The following is a 15,489-nucleotide window of genomic DNA, read 5'->3' as shown; positions in this document are numbered from 1 at the left end:
GGGTTTGTGCCCTACACAATGGGGGCGTTTCTGATGAGGCCTCGGAGAAGGGGGGACAAGTAGGTTCTTTTATGGAGGAAAACCGAGCTCAGAGGTTGCCATGGTAACTTGGCCATCTGATTGACCACAGGATCTGGGCCCAGGAGAATCTTGTCAATGCAAGGAAGTGGAGAAGGCCCAAAGCCCCACTCAAGAAGCAAAGGTCCATCTAAGGGGTCAGTGCTTCTCCCTGCGTGTCTCAGGCAGTGCCTTGGACGGCAGTTCAGGCCTCTCCCTGGGAGCCCCCCAGCCCCCAAACACCTGGCCTCCCTTTGCTGGGGTCCCTTTCACCCCCTCATGGCCACATCTGGCAAAACCTTTCTGGCAGACGGCCTAAGCCCGGTTGAGGGTAATCACTGGTACTGGAGGAGGATCCCTGGCAGAGAAGAAGCCAACTTTCCATGGCAGAATGGGAGGGTGAGCACAACTTGTTCCCAAGGCCCCGAAGGAGGCAGGAGGCGGCTCCGTGGGAGCTTAGAGCTGGGTCAGACCCGGAAGGTGCCACGGGCTCCACGGAGTTATTCTTCAAAGTCCCCCAGGACTCACACACGTCGGAGATTCCACTTAATGTCTTTTATGTTTAAACTCACCTGGTGCAAAGGATCAATCAGCAAACGGAAGAGGGGACCCCCAAATCCTGGAAATCCTTAAAGGAGAAAATCTCCTTCCACTCTGCCTCAGTGAGGGGCCCCGCCCCAAGGACAAACAGTTCCATGCTTTTGAGCTTCTGTGGAAAGAGCCAGGAGCTCAGATACAGAAGCTTGTAGGAGTTCATAAAGGGGGAGGCCAATACCCGAAAAGTCAGGGATCCAGGCAGGACAACAGCCCCACAGACAGAGCTGACGATAGGTGGGGTTACAGGGAACCGAGGGAGAGCTTTAAGTGTAGGCAAAGGCCGGAGGCAGAGAGGTGACGTCCTAGGAACTTTACAGAGGGAGAACAGGGCTTCTTGTTCGTAAACCACCAAGGAGATACACAGAACAGAAAGGTCTTGGGAGGGGGAACAAAGGAGGAGAGCATCAAAAATCTGGAGGAGAACAGAGTCCTTAAAATCTCACAGGGACAAGTCCTGCTTTAATATCCGTGAGAAATAAGTCGGTGACTCAGTGAATCCCTGTGTCCGGGAAGTCCAGGCGTATTGGCACCTTCCCAGGGAAAAGTAAACGTGATTTTATCTTTCCAGTGAAAAGCAAATATGATTTGGCTTTCAGAGGAACAAGTGGCTCACAGGTACGACTTCCCCCATGGCAACCATGGACAGCTTCCTAGAGGAAGATGGCCCACATGTAAAGGCTTCCCTTTTCTCCCTTGCTCCCCAAGCCAAAAGGAGAACTCCACTCTGTTCTCCTCTGCTTTGTCTTCTGAACAGAGAAGGGATGCTCAGAGGGCTGAGAGTAGGCGATTCTTCTCTTGTACAGGCGTCACAAAAGCTGCCTCCTGAGTTCCCTCCTGCCAACAGCCTCCAACAGTCTCCTCACTGGAAACCAGTAAGTGATTACTCTTTTCCTTCATTAAGGAGTCCAGGAAGGAATGGACTTTTCCCTCATCAAGACTAATGCCCCCTAGAGTTACAAAGAGAAATTCCATTGAAAGTAACTACTGATTGTATAAAATATTTAGGAATCTATCTGCCAAGGGAAAATCAGAAACTTTATGAGCAAAACTACAAAACACTTTCCACACAAATTAAGTCTGATCTAACCAACTGGAAAAATATTAAATGCTCTTGGATTGGGCGAGCAAATATAATAAAGATGACAATACTACCTAAACTAATCTATTTATTTAGCGCTATACCAATCAGACTCCCAAAAAACTACTTTGATGAACTAAAAAAAAACAAAAAACAAAAAACAAAAAAACAAAGTTCATATGGAAAAACAAAAGGTCAAGAATTTCAAGGGAATCAATGAAAAAAAATCATATGAATGTGGCCTAGCTGTACCAGATCTAAAATTATATTATAAAGCAGCAGTCACCAAAACTATTTGGTATTGACTAAGAAATAAAGTAGTTGATCAGTGGGATAAGTTAGGCTCAAAGGACAAAACAGCCAATAACTTTAATAATCTAATGTTTGACAAACCCAAAGACCCCAGTTTTTGGGATAAGAACGCAGTATTTGACAAAAATTGCTGGGAAAATTGGAAATTAGCATGGCAGAAACTAGGCATTGACCCACACTTAACACCATACACCATGATAAGGTCAAAATGGGTTCATGACTTAGGCATAAAGAATGAGATTATAAATAAATTGGAAGAGCATAGGAGAGTTTACCTCTCAGATCTGTGGAAGAGGGAGGAATTCATGACCAAAGGAGAAAAGAAGAGAACACCACACTGGAGGAACCCTCCTTGGCGGTATTTGTTTAGTGAGAGTACTGTGAGGGGAGTGGGAACCTCTCCTAGTGTTTAAGTAGCCACTTTAGTTCTCACGAGAGAGAAGCCTGCAGTGATGTGGTGAGCTCCCGCAGGTTAGTTGGGTCTCTCCCACCCGCGGCCCCCTCACGGGTCATGGAAGGATGGACCAGCTGCAAGGAATGAGGAGGGGGAAAGGCAAGAAGCAGATATGAGGGAGGAGGAGAGGATTTCTCCCATTCCTTTTTTTCTCTTTCTTTTCCAAAAATTGTCCCACCTGTGATAGACAAAGGGCAGCACTGTAAGGAATGAGGAGGGGAAGGGCAAGGATTGGGGGAAGAGGAATGTCCTGCACTCTCCCTGAGTCCCCATTTTTAAAAAAAATTTAAATTTATTAACAGAATTAATCCATATAACATCTCACATTAAAAACTTAATAGACCTTCTTTGCTACAATCTCATTTTATACAATTTGGAAATGAATTAACAAAAAGTTTTAAAAATGTCACTTTTATTTTACTTTTTTGTTATTTGTTGTTATTCAACTAACAATATTTATGATTTATGTTCTCGTTCTTTTCCCACCCTATCAAGAGATATAGGGAAAAACAAAATCAGCAAATACAGTCACTGGCCATGTCCAAAAATGTATGTCTTTTGCTGAACACTTGTGTGCTTCCTTACAGCCCCCCACCTCTCTCTCTCTCTCTCTCTCTCTCTCTCTCTCTCTCTCTCTCTCTCTCTCACACACACACACACTTATATTTGTGTGTATACATATACACATGTATAGGCGTATATAGATATATCAAAGTGTTGTTTTTTTTTTTAAATGAACAAAAAAATCTTTCCATCCTTCACCAGCAAACTAGCCAACAAGCAAAATAATCATGTATAGCAACGCAATTAATTCCCACGGTGGCCATATCTAAAAGTCAGGCTTATTCTGTAGCCGGAGTCTATTGCCTCTCAGTCAAGAGGTGAGCAGCACATTTTGTCAATGGTTCTGGAGTGATGGGAGGTCATTCGCCTAATTAGAATCTTAAGTCTTTCAAACTTGTTTTGTCACTTGACGATGCTGTTGTATTACTTGTTCTTCTGTTTCTGGTGATTTCAATCTGCACCAGTTCATACAAGTCTTCCTAGCTTTCTCTGATATTATCTGTTATCATTTTTTGAGATGCAAGAATATCCCAATACATTCATTTATCATAATTTTTTATTCAGCCACTTCCCAAATAAAGGGCACTCTTTTTGTCCAGTTCCTTTTAAGTACAAAAAGGGATAATCATAATATATATATCACAGGCTTAACAGACATGCACCGAGTCTCCATTTGTTCCCTTCTCTGCCTTTGGCAGGGGGAGGCCGGCACAGGCTCTCTCCTTCTATCAATTTGGTTCCTTACTGTTTACACATATATTCAAAGTTGGGCAAACCTGATCTTCAGAAGATAGATTCCTTGGCCAGAAGATCCTCTGAGCACCATCTAGAGGGATTTGAGGAAAGGGGCTCTGGCCATTTAACTCTAAGGTTTTCCCATCCCAGATCCTAATTCCACTCAGGAGCAAAGAACGAATTTATTCCTTCTGTGTTTTTTGGAGATGAATGGGATAAACTCAGGGAAGACATTTCATGGGAATGTGGCCTTCACCTATGCCCTAATTGTGACTTGAGCCTTTGCAATAACAGGTTGAGGTATAGTTAGAAGCTGCAGGTGTTCAAGTGTCTTAGATGAACATTTCCCTCCCTGTTCCCCAACCTTTTAATTACCATTTAACACCTGATGGTTAAAGAGTTTGTTATTTACTAGTGGAAGAGGGAGGAATTTATGACCAAAGAAGAACTAGACATCACTATTGACCACAAAATAGGAAATTTTGATTATATCAAATTGAAGAGTTTTTGTACAAACAAAACAAATGCAGACAAGATTAGAAGGGAAACAATAAACTGGGAAAACATTTTCACAGTCAAAGATTCTGATAAAGGCCTCATTTCCAAAATATAGAGAGAATTGACTCTAATTTATAAGAAATCAAGCCATTTTCCAATTGATAAATGGTCAAAGGATATGAACAGACAATTCTCATATGAAGAAATTAAAACTATTTATAGACATATGAACATATGCTCCAAATCATTATTAATCAGAGAATTGCAAATTAAGACAACTCTGAGATACCACTACACACCTGTCAGATTGGCTAGAAGGACAGGGAAAGATAATGCGGAATGTTGGAGGGGATGTGGGAAAACAGGGACACCGATACATTGTTGGTGGAATTGTGAACACATCCAGCCATTCTGGAGAGCAGTTTGGAACTATGCTCAAAAAGTTATCAAACTGTGCATCCCCTTTAACCCAGCAGTGCTACTTCTGGGCTTATACCCCAAAAAGATACTAAAGAAGGGAAAGGGACCTGTAGGTGCCAGAATGTTTGTAGCAGCCCTGTTTGTAGTGGCTAGAAGCTGGAAAATGAATGGATGCCCATCCATTGGAGAATGGCTGGGTAAATTGTGGTATATGAATGTTATGGAATATTATTGTTCTGTAAGAAATGACCAGCAGGATGAATACAGAGAGGACTGGCGAGACTTACATGAACTGATGCTGAGTGAAATGAGCAGGACCAGGAGATCATTATATACCTCAACAACGATACTGTTTGAGGATGTATTCTGATGGAAGTGGGTTTCTTCAATAAAGAGAAGATCTAACTCAGTTTCAATTGATCAAGGATGGAGAGAAGCAGCTACACCCAAAGAAAGAACACTGGGAAATGAATATAAACTGCTTGCATTTTTGTTTTTCTTCCTGGGTTATTTCTACCTTCTGAATCCAATTCTCCCTGTGCAACAAGAGAACTGTTCGGTTCTGCACACATATATTGTATCTAGGATATACTGTAACCTATTTAACATGTATAGGACTGCTTGCCATCTGGGGGAGGGGGTGGAGGGAGGGAGGGGAAAAATCGGAACAGAAGTGAGTGCAAAGGATAATGTTGTAAAAAATGACCCTGGCATGGGTTCTGTCAATTAAAAGTTATTTAAAAATACTAATTAAAAAAGGAAAATAGTAATCTTTTGTTCCTGGGATAGACTTTCTGCATTTAGGGTGTAAGCTTGCACTCCCCTAGAAAGTGGCAGAACAGTTGGGGGAGTGTACGTATAGGGGCTATAAATTTTGAGTTTTGCAGTTTGTGCTTTGCATTCCTCTACTGAAACCTTGTCTGTTGGGAGTTGCCCTTCCTCCCCAAATGGTAATAAATCCTTATTTTTTCTTTTTCCCTTGAGAGTCTCTGATATGAATTGACATGAAAGTTGCTGTCCCACACACAGAACTAGTTTTTTCAGCCCAAGTCTTTTGCTGCCTGGAATTTTAGACCCAACTTCTAGATGTTCAACATATCTTTCCGTTTTGTCCCAAATAGCTTGGATTTGAGTCCCAAAGTGATCAGAGAAGCTTGCTGGGGATGCTGTCATGACAGTATTCTCAGCTTTCAAGCTCGGTCTCCTGATCTTCCTCAACTCTGCCAGATTTAAGAGCAAGCACTCATTTTCCCTCACCCAAAGCCCTACACTCATGGGACCACACTTTCTCTCTCTTATTTCTTATTTTTAACAGACATTGTTTTATGAATCATGTTGGGAGAGAAGGATCAGAGCAAAAGGGAAGAAACAAAAAAAATAGGACAGATAAAATAATGGAAAAAAAAGAAGTGAACATGGCATGTGTTGATTGACATTCAGTCTCCTTAGATTTTTTCTGGGTGCAGATGGCATTTTCTGTGCAAAGTCTAGTGGGATGTCTCTGGATCACTGCACTACCGAGAAGAACAAGTCTTTCAGAGTTGATCATGGCACATGTTGCTGCAATGTATTCCTGCTTCTACTTGTTTGGCTCACCATCAATTAGTGTAAATCTTCCCAGGACTTTCTAAAATTGGCTGATTCATCAGTTTTTATAGAGCAATAATATTCCATGAGCTTCATGTCCCACAGCTTGTCCAGCCATTCCCCAACTGCTGGGCATCGACTTATTTTCCAATTTTTTGTTACCACAAGAAGAGCTGCTACCAACATTTTTGCACAAGAACGTTGCTTTATTTATGGTTCTTGCAAAAAATAGACTGTGTTCTTGGGGGGGGGGCAAGGTTACCATACTTATAGATGCAGGACTGAGCCTTTTGTTTTTTATCTAGAAGCAAAGAGTCCCTCCCTCATCACCCCAACTGTCTGGGGAGGACAATGTTAACACGCTTCCTGGTCCTCTCATTGCATGTTTCTCTTGGACATGTTAGCCCTCCCTCATCAGGCAATCCATGTTCGAAATGGCAGAAGCTCCCCCTTCGGGGTTGCCAATGACTCCTTAAGCACGCCCACTCAGTGCTTGCAGGTGCCTTTCCTCCCTTCTTGTTCTGGGGTGATTTTTGTCAGTTTATGAGTTCAGTGGCTCAAGAGCTTCTTTTGTACAACTAACTTGGTCAGCAGATGTGACCTTTGTCTTGAGGATGGGGGGGGAGGCAGGGGGTCCTGCTGCTAGTCAGGGTGGGCCTAGGGCCCCCAGAGCCATGATGGCCAAAGGCGTGCGGGAGGAGGCTCAGGTGTATGGCTCCTGCCGGACCCTTGATGGGGATGATGTGGACACTCGCCACCCAATGATGAGACTGGTGTAGACCCCCCAAATGCTGGGCCCTTCCTCTGTCTGGGTGTGGGCAGGACTCCGTGAGTCTTTGGGATCCGCGCCTTCAGGGCCCTCCAGCCCCGCCTTCCCTTCTGTCAGAAGATGTGGGAGCCCCCCCTGGGCGTCCCCTGCAGCTGTTCCAGGCTTCAGCCAGCAGGACCCCCAGGAGGACGAGCACCAGCCCGGTCAGACCAAGGCGGATGATATTGCCCAGCGTGTAATCCTGGGCTGCAGGACCTGGGAGAGGGAGAGAAGTCACTGGGAGAGGGACAAGGCCCCCCGATCTTGGGCCCCCATCAGGGAGGGGGATGGATTCCTCCCACCCCAGGCCCAGCCCCAGTCCCTATCCCTGGGCTGGGAGTACTGGTCATTCCTGGGCTGGGAGTACTGGTCATTCCTGGGCTGGGAGGCTGAGGAAGGGGCTGAGGGCAGGGCCCTGAGGGAGAAACCTGAGGGAGGGGCTGAGGCAGCTTCCTTCCCCCATTCCTCCCCCTCAGGGCTTCCTCTGCAGGCTCCCTGAGTCAGGCCCAGGTCCCTCTTCCCCTTGCCCTCCCTTCCTCTCCTCCCCCTCCTTCTTCGTCTCCCGCCATGTTGGGACCAGCTCGGGAAGAGGGTAGAGTGTGAATCTTGTGGGGAGGAAGAGCCGAGTTCAGATCCCACCTCAGCCACTTCCTCTCTGTGTGAGCCTGGCCATGCCAGGGATGGCAGAAGCAGAGCCCCCTCCCCATAGTCCCTGCTGTGGCTGCGTGGGTGAGGGGTGGGGAGGCCCCGGGGACTGATGGGGCAGAGAGAGAAGGGAGCAGACTTGGAGCTGCTTCGTCCCTCTCTGCTCCCACCTCCCCAGCCCCTTCCTGGCAGCCATGTTCCTGCTTCCCAGCTTGGAGTTCCTCCTGCCTGTGTCCCAGGCCTCCATCCCTCCTCACTCTCCGAGACAAGGGGGAGTCAGCCCTGGCTTAGGCTGCAGGAGCAGGAGAGGAACAGAGACTCCTCTGTCTGAGGTACCTGTGCTGAGGGTTTCTGGTTTCTCACTGGGTGGGGAGGGGTCAGAGCTTGGGTGTCTCCAGGGCTGTGGGGGAGGGGAGGTTCCTTTGAGGCTCTTGGAACAAAGAGGGAGAAGGGGGGAGGGGCTTTTGGGTATTACTCTCCCCCACTGGCTCAGCCCTGGCCTCCTCAACCCCCTTTCCTGGGACCTGGAGATATTGTCTGTATGTGGGAAACTGGACTGGCAGCCAATGGGGAGGGGTCTAGAGGGGCCAGGGAGCAGAGACCCAGGGTCTGGGGACTTCTCTGAGCCCAGACCCTTCCTGCCTCCCTCTGACCTTGCTCCCCCCTAGTCCCTGGGGGCTTCTGCGGAAAGGCCCTGAGGAGTCAGCGTGATACCAGAGGACCAGGGAGGGAGCTTAGCAGGCCTGGGAGGGAGGGGGGCAGAGGTCTCTCACCTGTGACCCTGAGCTCCAGGGGCTCACTGGGGAATGACCACTCACGGGGGGAGAGACTCCAGAAGCTGTAGCATCTGTATGTCCCTCTGTGGGTGGAGTTCACAGCAGGGATGGAGAAATCGGCCTGAGAGCCCTGAGCAAGGGGCTGGGCCGGGGCTTTGGTGACTTGTTCTCCGTCCTTGTACAGGGCAGAGCGGTCATAGCGCTTCTCGGACTGGCACCGGAGGGTCACGGCCTGTCCTTCGGCCACCGCGGAGCTGGGCCAGGCCGAGAGGGAGGGCGGGTCATAGCGGTCTGCGGGAGGAGGGGCCGGAGTTAGCGCTGGAAGGCTTCTCCTTTTGGGGGGGGGACAGATCTGGCTGCTGGGGGGGCTGGCCTGGGCCTGCCTGGACCCCAGGATGGGCTGGAGAGTTAACTCACATCCAGAAAAGGAGAAATATTGCAGGTTTTGGGGTAGGAAAAGGGCCTTAGAAACCTCTGGGGGCAAAAAGGAAAGGGGGTGGTTGAGTAGCAGGAGGGAAAAAGCCAGAGGGAAGGAAAAGGGGGAAGGAAAGAGAGTGGGGGAGAAACAGAGAGAGGGAGGGAGGGAAAGACAGAAACAGAAACACACTCCCTCCCCTCCCCGTGCCTAGGTCTGTGCTGGGGAAGGACCCAGAGCAGCAGCCGGCTCCTCTACTCTTCTCTGGCTTCAGAGGGTCAGGGCTGGGAGGGGGCGATGGCCCACCAGCCCCTTGATTTCCCCCAAGAGCCACCAGCTCTGTCTGGACTTCTGAGCCCTAAGCTGAACTTCCTGCTGCTACTTTGTCCCCAAATGGGACCTGACTGAGGCAGCTGGAGGTGCGGAGGCCAAAGCCCTGGCCTTGAGTAAGGAAGTTCCTGAGTTCGAATCCTGCCTCACTTTCCAGGAAGATCATCCTAGGCTAGTCACTTCCTCTCTGTTCACCTCAGTTTTCCCACCTGTAAGATGGGATTGAGCTGGCAGTTATTGTGAGGATCTCATGGCATAATAATGTAAAGTACTTGGCACACAGTAGGTGCTGCATAAATGCTGACTCCTTTCCCCCACTTTTAGCCCTAGAGGGAGAGCAGAGGCAGGGACAAGGGAGAGGACAGAAGGGCAGGGTCAGAGGGCAGCTCGGGACCAGGCTGGGCTGGGGAGGAGCTCAGGGGCTGCTGGGACCCCGCGCCAGCCCTGCCTGAGGGGCGGAGTGACCGGGACTTCCTCACCCGTGGCCACCAGCTCCAGGGGGTCACTGAGCTCTGACAAGAAGAATGCTTTTCTGTAGCGACAGAAGTAGGTCCCTGCGTCATTCAGTGTCATCGATGGGATGGAAAACTCGACCTCATCTTCCTGTGACAGCTCGGAGTCGATACGTTGGAATTCAGATCCCAGCTGTTTCTCCAGAAGGTATACAGCAGCCCCCGGTGACCCCCGGCACCTGAAGGTCACCCTTCTCCCTAGGGGCACCAGTGACCCATTCTCTGCTCTGAGGGAGGGTCTGGGGAGCTCGTCTAGAAGGGAATGAGAGCTGTCAGGCAGGGAATCCCTCTGTCTATGCTCCCCTGAACTGGGACCCCCCTTCAAGCCCTGCCAGTCCAGCCCAGACCCCCCCACCTCCCTCTCCTGGGGAGCTGTCTGCTCTTGTGGGGGGGAAGGGGAGGAAGAAAGAGGGGGGGAGGGGGAAGGACTCACCTTCCTGCGCCCTCGTCCTGTGGCCCAGACACAGCCCTGGCAGAGAGGACCCTGATTACTGTTGGTCAGCCCCCACACCCTCCCCATCCAGCTCTCCCCCCTGAAGCAAGGAGACAGGACCCAGAGCCTGGCCCCCTCCCCGGGCTTCCAGCTCCTCCCCTCTCCCCCATCTTGCTGGCTGATCTCCAGCTTATCAGGCCCCTTCTTCCCCACAAAATGGGGGTGGGGGCGCTGAACCTGGGGCTCTGTAACGTCCCCTTCATCGTCGGGGCTTCTTAGGACTCACCGAGGCACAGCAGGGCAGAGAGGGCGGGGCTCATGGTGGTCCCAGTGGGGGGGGCTGCTGGCCGACTCGGACGGAGGCACAAGACGTGAGCAGGGCTGGCTCTGCTCTGAGGTTCGCAAGCCCTGGCAAGCTTCACTTCCCCTTCCTCCTTGTGGGTGCTGCCTCTTTATGGCCCCATGCTGTGGGGGAGGAATGGGGACAGTCACCTCGTGACAGATGGAACAATTCTTGCTTTTTTGGTGCTGATTCTGGCCCCAGAACCCGGGAAAGATCCTCAGGGAAGTGTGAGGTGTCAACCTCCCAGACTCCCTCCCCCAAACTGGCAGGAGTTGGGCTCCTCAGGGGTCTGTGAATCTGACCCTGGGGACCAGACCCTGCCCCAGCCCTGGCTCTCTGAGACTAGGCTCAATCCCAGCCCAGCAGAGCCTTCCTGAGTGCTGGTCAGTACGTGGTTAAAGCAAAACCTCCAAATAAGGGGCTGATGGGGGGGGGATCATAATAATTTTTCCTCACTCCTAATAAGAAAATAGAGGACTAAAAAGAGAGGGCTGTGATAGTGGCATGCCGCAATCAATGAATCCATCTATTCAGTCAGCTAAGGGCTTTAGACGAGAGATGCAAGTGTTTGCACGTGCTTTCTCTAATACAATCTATTGAATATTTCTGCATGCTTATTAATTTACCACATCAGTAGTTAAGGATGAAGGTCGATATGCCTTATCCTGATATTCAAAATACTTAGCTGCTGGTGCTTGGGAGGAGGGCACAGGGAAACCAGAATTGAGTGATCCTACTATGTACCAGGTTCTATAGAAGCATTATCTCACTTTATCCTCAAAGCCCCCCTGGGAGGAAGGTGTTATTCAACTGAGGCCGCCTTAGGGATGAAGTGACTCGCCTAAGGAGACAAGTTCTAGAAGTTTCTGAGGTTGGATTCGAACTCAAGTCTTCCTGACTCCAGTTCTGAGGCTCTATCCACTGAACCACCTGTTCCTCAGCAGGGTAGATAGAGCCACACACAGGGTGACTCATTAAGAGAATTCCATTCGACTTGCAAGTTAGTAAGTTTCTTTTACAAGAAAGTTCAGGGAAATGTGAAATGTATAAAAAGAAAAAGAAAAATTCATCTGTTTTCTATGAATTAACTGAATGCCAGCCAATGATGAATTCTTTTTTTTTTTTTTTTTTGCTGAGGCAATTGGGGTTAAGTGCTCAGAGTCACACAGCTAGGAAGTATTAAATGTCTGAGGCCAGACTTGAACTCAGATCCTCCTGACTCCAGGGCTGGTGCTCTATCCACTGCACCACCTAGCTGAATTCTTATTGCTTGATTAATGATCAACGATGGTCTTTTTAATTACATAAGGGATTTCTGGACTTAGGGTCTAAAAGCAAAAGGTTTCCTAGAGGATTCAGTGACAAACAGAGGGACGTATTTTTGGAATTAACTAGGAAGAAAAGGCATTTTTCAACAACAATAGGCCTTTCCTGCTGCCTTCCAGTCCCAGCTCAAACCCCACCTTCTGCAGGAAACCTTTCTTAAGCTTCTTTAACGTTAATGCCTTCCCTGAAGATTGCTCCAAATCAATCCTGTCTATATCCGGTATGTATATGACCATTTGCATGTTGCCTTCCCCATTAGACTATCACCTCCCTGGGGAGGAGACACCAGTTTATTGCTTTTCTTTGCATCCCAAACAATTAGTACAGTGTGGGGCATACAGTAGGTACTGAACAACTGCTTCTTGATGTCCCAACTATGCGTGCTTCTCTACTTCACAGGCTAGGATATAACACTGCAGTGTATCCAGAGGTCCAAGTTTACAATTTTGTTCTGGGAGGAAGCCACATCCTGCTAGAGAACGAACATGAGAAAGTTTAGGTTAGAAATATAACATGGTCTGTAGAATCCATTAAGCAACTAGTTTTATTTTAGTAGCTTTTTAAAAGGGGGTGTTTCTTAGGGTGATGGAGTAGGATCTTCTAGGTCCTATTTGGGCTCAGAAAAGTACAGGCAAGGATATTCCACTCTCAGGAACAAGATCCCGCTTAAGGCAACCTTGGACAGCTCCTGAGCGGAAGAAATGGCTCTCAGGTACAGACTTCCCTCATGGCTACCCTCGAGTTCCTGAGAGGAAGAAATGGCTCACAGGTACAAACCTCATCCCTGGCAACCATGGACAGCTCCTCAACAGAAGAAATGGCTTACAGGCAATGAATTCCCCTATGGCAACCACGGACAGCCCCTGACAGGAAGAAATGGCTCACAGGTACAAACTTCACCCATGGCAACCATGGACAGCTCCTGAGAGAAAGAAATGGACAGCTCCCGCGAGAAGGAGATGGCCCATAGGTAAACGCTTCCTTTTTCTCCCTCACTCCCCAAGCCAAAAGGAGAACTCCATTCTGTTCTCCTCTGCTTTGTCTTCTGAACGGAGAAGGGATGCTCAGAGGGCTGAGAGTAGGCGATTCTTCTCTTGTACAGGCGTCACAAAAGCTGCCTTCTGAGTTCCCTCCTGCCAACAGCCTCCAACAGTCTCCTCACTAGAAACCAGTAAGTGATTACTCTTTTCCTTGACTAAGGTGTCCCAGAAAGGAATGGACTTTTCCCTTGTCAAAACCAATGGCCTCCATATGTCTTGGATCAGACCCCCCTTCCATCTTTTCTGGGCAATTTCTCCCTAGTCATTCCTTCCCTCCTGGAATTAATTCCTCCATATCTCCTGGTTGCTTCCTAGCTGCCTACAAATACGCCCTCCACATTCAATTCTGAAAAACAAATCTAAATCGGCCCTGACTCTACTGTTCCCTTTAGGTGCCCTTTGTTTATAGGCAATCTCCTGGATAAGACCATTTTTGTTTATGACTTTATTTTTCACTCATTTCTCCTCTCCTTTCTCTCTGTCTCCTGACATCCTCATTCTATTGAAAGTGTTTTCTCCCAAGTTGTCAGTTATCTCTTTTCTTCTCAGTCAATCTCTTTTTTTGCTACTCATCCTTTTTGAGTTCTTTCTCCTGCCGTGAATGCTATTGACCAATGCCTCCTCCCAGTCAGTCTCTCCTCCCTGGGTTTCTGTGATTCTGTTGTCACTTGGCCCTCCTCCCGACGACCTCCATATTCTTCCTAAGACATTTTTGCAGGATATGCTTCCATATCACACTCTTTAACTGTTTGCTGCCCAAGACTGTCTGTGGTGCCTTTTTTTCTCTCTTTAAACTCTCAGTGATCTCCCTAAGTGTTCATTTAGCTTCTCCATGCACATGACTCCCAGGTCTATGTCACCAACTTCAATCTCTTTGCTGAGCCCTAGAACCCCACCACTACCTGCCAGTTTGACAGTTCTGTTTGCATGTTTGTGGCCATCTCCAAGTCATCTTGGACAAAATACATTTATTGTCTCATGTCACAATAATGTTTCTTATTTCTTTGGAAGGCACCCCAGGCACCTAGAGTCAGCCTCTCAGGGTGTTTCTCCCCCTGACCCCTTCTGTCAATCATTTACTTATTTTTTCCAGTTCTCATTCCATTACATTTCTTTCACCCATCCCCATCCTATCATCCACCCAGTTACAATTCATAGTTAGTTCATGTCCTCATCACCTCTCCCCTGGATAACTGCAGGTGCATCATCGTCTCTCCAAACCACTCTCTACAGTTTCTAAAATCGCATTCCTTTAGCCCAAGTCTGACTAAGTCATTCTTCATGTGTCCCCCCCCCGCCCAGGCTTAGAATCTTATTTTCAAATTCAATTTTATTTTGTTTCCAGCTTCAATTTTTTCCCCTCCTTTCTTTCCATTCACTACCCAGTGAGAAAGTAGGAAAAACAAAGCTCATTATCATATATATAATCATGTAGAATAAATCTCCCTATTTTCCATGTTCAAAAGAAAATGTCTTTTGACCTATTTTCTGAGTCTATCCACTCTCTCTTGACAGGGATCGCTTAATTTCCCATGAGTCATGTGGAACTGTGTTTGGATGCTGGGGGTTGATGCAAATTTTTGGGTTTCTCCTGCTTTCTCCATCCTCTGTCTCTTTTGTCTGCTCTCTCCAATGTACTACCTAGTTGCCTCCCATATAACTTTATAATCCTGTGAGGATATTTTTGCAAAGATTTTTTTTTTTAGCACAGATGGGTTTACAATGAGAAGCACCGACTTCTCAGTGCACTTTCCTGATTAGGAATTGACAGCAATGGATGGACAGGTCCCTGACCCCGACTCGGAAGCAGTTCAAAGGACTAATCTTCAACTCAACAGAGAGTGGTGATTATGCCCCTGACCAAGGTCTCCAATTGAATGAGATTACTTCTCTGGGAGTTTCCCTTATGAAGGAGTGGGCCCCTCCCAGAGGGTTTGAGACTCAGGAGCCCCCTTCCCCCACAGATAAAAGGGGATACAGATGGCCTCAGTAGCAGAAGGACCAAGTGCTGGAGCCATGGTGGTGGATGAGAAAAGGCCCTAGTGAGGCTGGATGAATGACCTCTGGGATGACGGGGGAGGGAGGCTGCTTGCTTTTTGCCCAAGATCACATCCCTAAGTCCGTCTAGACATGGCTCATAAGGAGGCCACAATACATGTCTTTGTCATCTCCTCTCTGCCCCTGTCATTTCCAAGGGAGACTTTGACTCCTGCCGGGAGGGAAGAAGCAGCAGCTTAAAACAGGAGTCTACAGGAAATGCCTTTTAGCTTCAAGCCCTCCCGGTCTCCATCCTCAGTGGGAAGGAGGGCCCCAAGCTGCCTATGGGGGGCTGGGCTCCCTTCCCTCCAAATGCCAATTCCACAGTGAATACACTCAGCCAATAGCAAAGAACCATTTATGCAGGTGAACGGCAGCACGGAACGGAGAGAAGGGATCCATGGGAGCACAGGGGGCAGGTAAACGGGTAAAGGTCTTTCTCCCCCTGAGAAGGAGGTGGCTCAGCTCAGCCAGAAGAAGGAGAGCTGAGTCTCAGCCAAGGGGAAATTCCCCCAGGACCCA

At 48.2% G+C, this 15,489-nt stretch overlaps 2 protein-coding genes across 2 annotated transcripts in view; both read right to left on the bottom strand.

Annotated features, from left to right (window-relative positions):
- The window catches only part of LOC127557616 (leukocyte immunoglobulin-like receptor subfamily A member 6), a 65,063-nt gene that overhangs the window by 5,214 nt on the left and 44,360 nt on the right, over positions 1-15,489 (bottom strand). The gene's annotated exons all lie outside the window — the stretch shown is intronic.
- LOC127556512 (leukocyte immunoglobulin-like receptor subfamily A member 5) lies at positions 3,601-10,647 on the bottom strand. The gene is made up of 5 exons (XM_051989710.1): positions 10,508-10,647; positions 10,222-10,257; positions 9,756-10,040; positions 8,529-8,822; positions 3,601-7,326 (listed from the first exon to the last, which is right to left on the bottom strand). Exons 1-5 carry the CDS (start codon positions 10,539-10,541, stop codon positions 7,154-7,156), a joined length of 822 nt encoding a protein of 273 aa, XP_051845670.1. The 5' UTR covers positions 10,542-10,647; the 3' UTR covers positions 3,601-7,153.

The sequence above is a fragment of the Antechinus flavipes genome, chromosome 3, assembly GCF_016432865.1.
Source record: "Antechinus flavipes isolate AdamAnt ecotype Samford, QLD, Australia chromosome 3, AdamAnt_v2, whole genome shotgun sequence".
NCBI lineage: Eukaryota > Metazoa > Chordata > Mammalia > Dasyuromorphia > Dasyuridae > Antechinus > Antechinus flavipes.
Note: the sequence above shows the minus strand (reverse complement) of the source record. Positions and strands in the feature narration are given on the sequence as shown.

Coding starts and splice junctions, on each gene's coding strand:
- LOC127556512 (XM_051989710.1), bottom strand. CDS start 10,541: ATGAGCCCCGCCCTCTCTGCCCTGCTGTGCCTCG. Junction 10,258..10,507: donor CTCTGCCCTGCTGTGCCTCG/GTGAGTCCTAAG, acceptor CCTCTCTGCCAG/GGCTGTGTCTGGGCCACAGG. Junction 7,327..8,528: donor CCTGGAGCTCAGGGTCACAG/GTGAGAGACCTC, acceptor TCCCTCTCCCAG/GTCCTGCAGCCCAGGATTAC.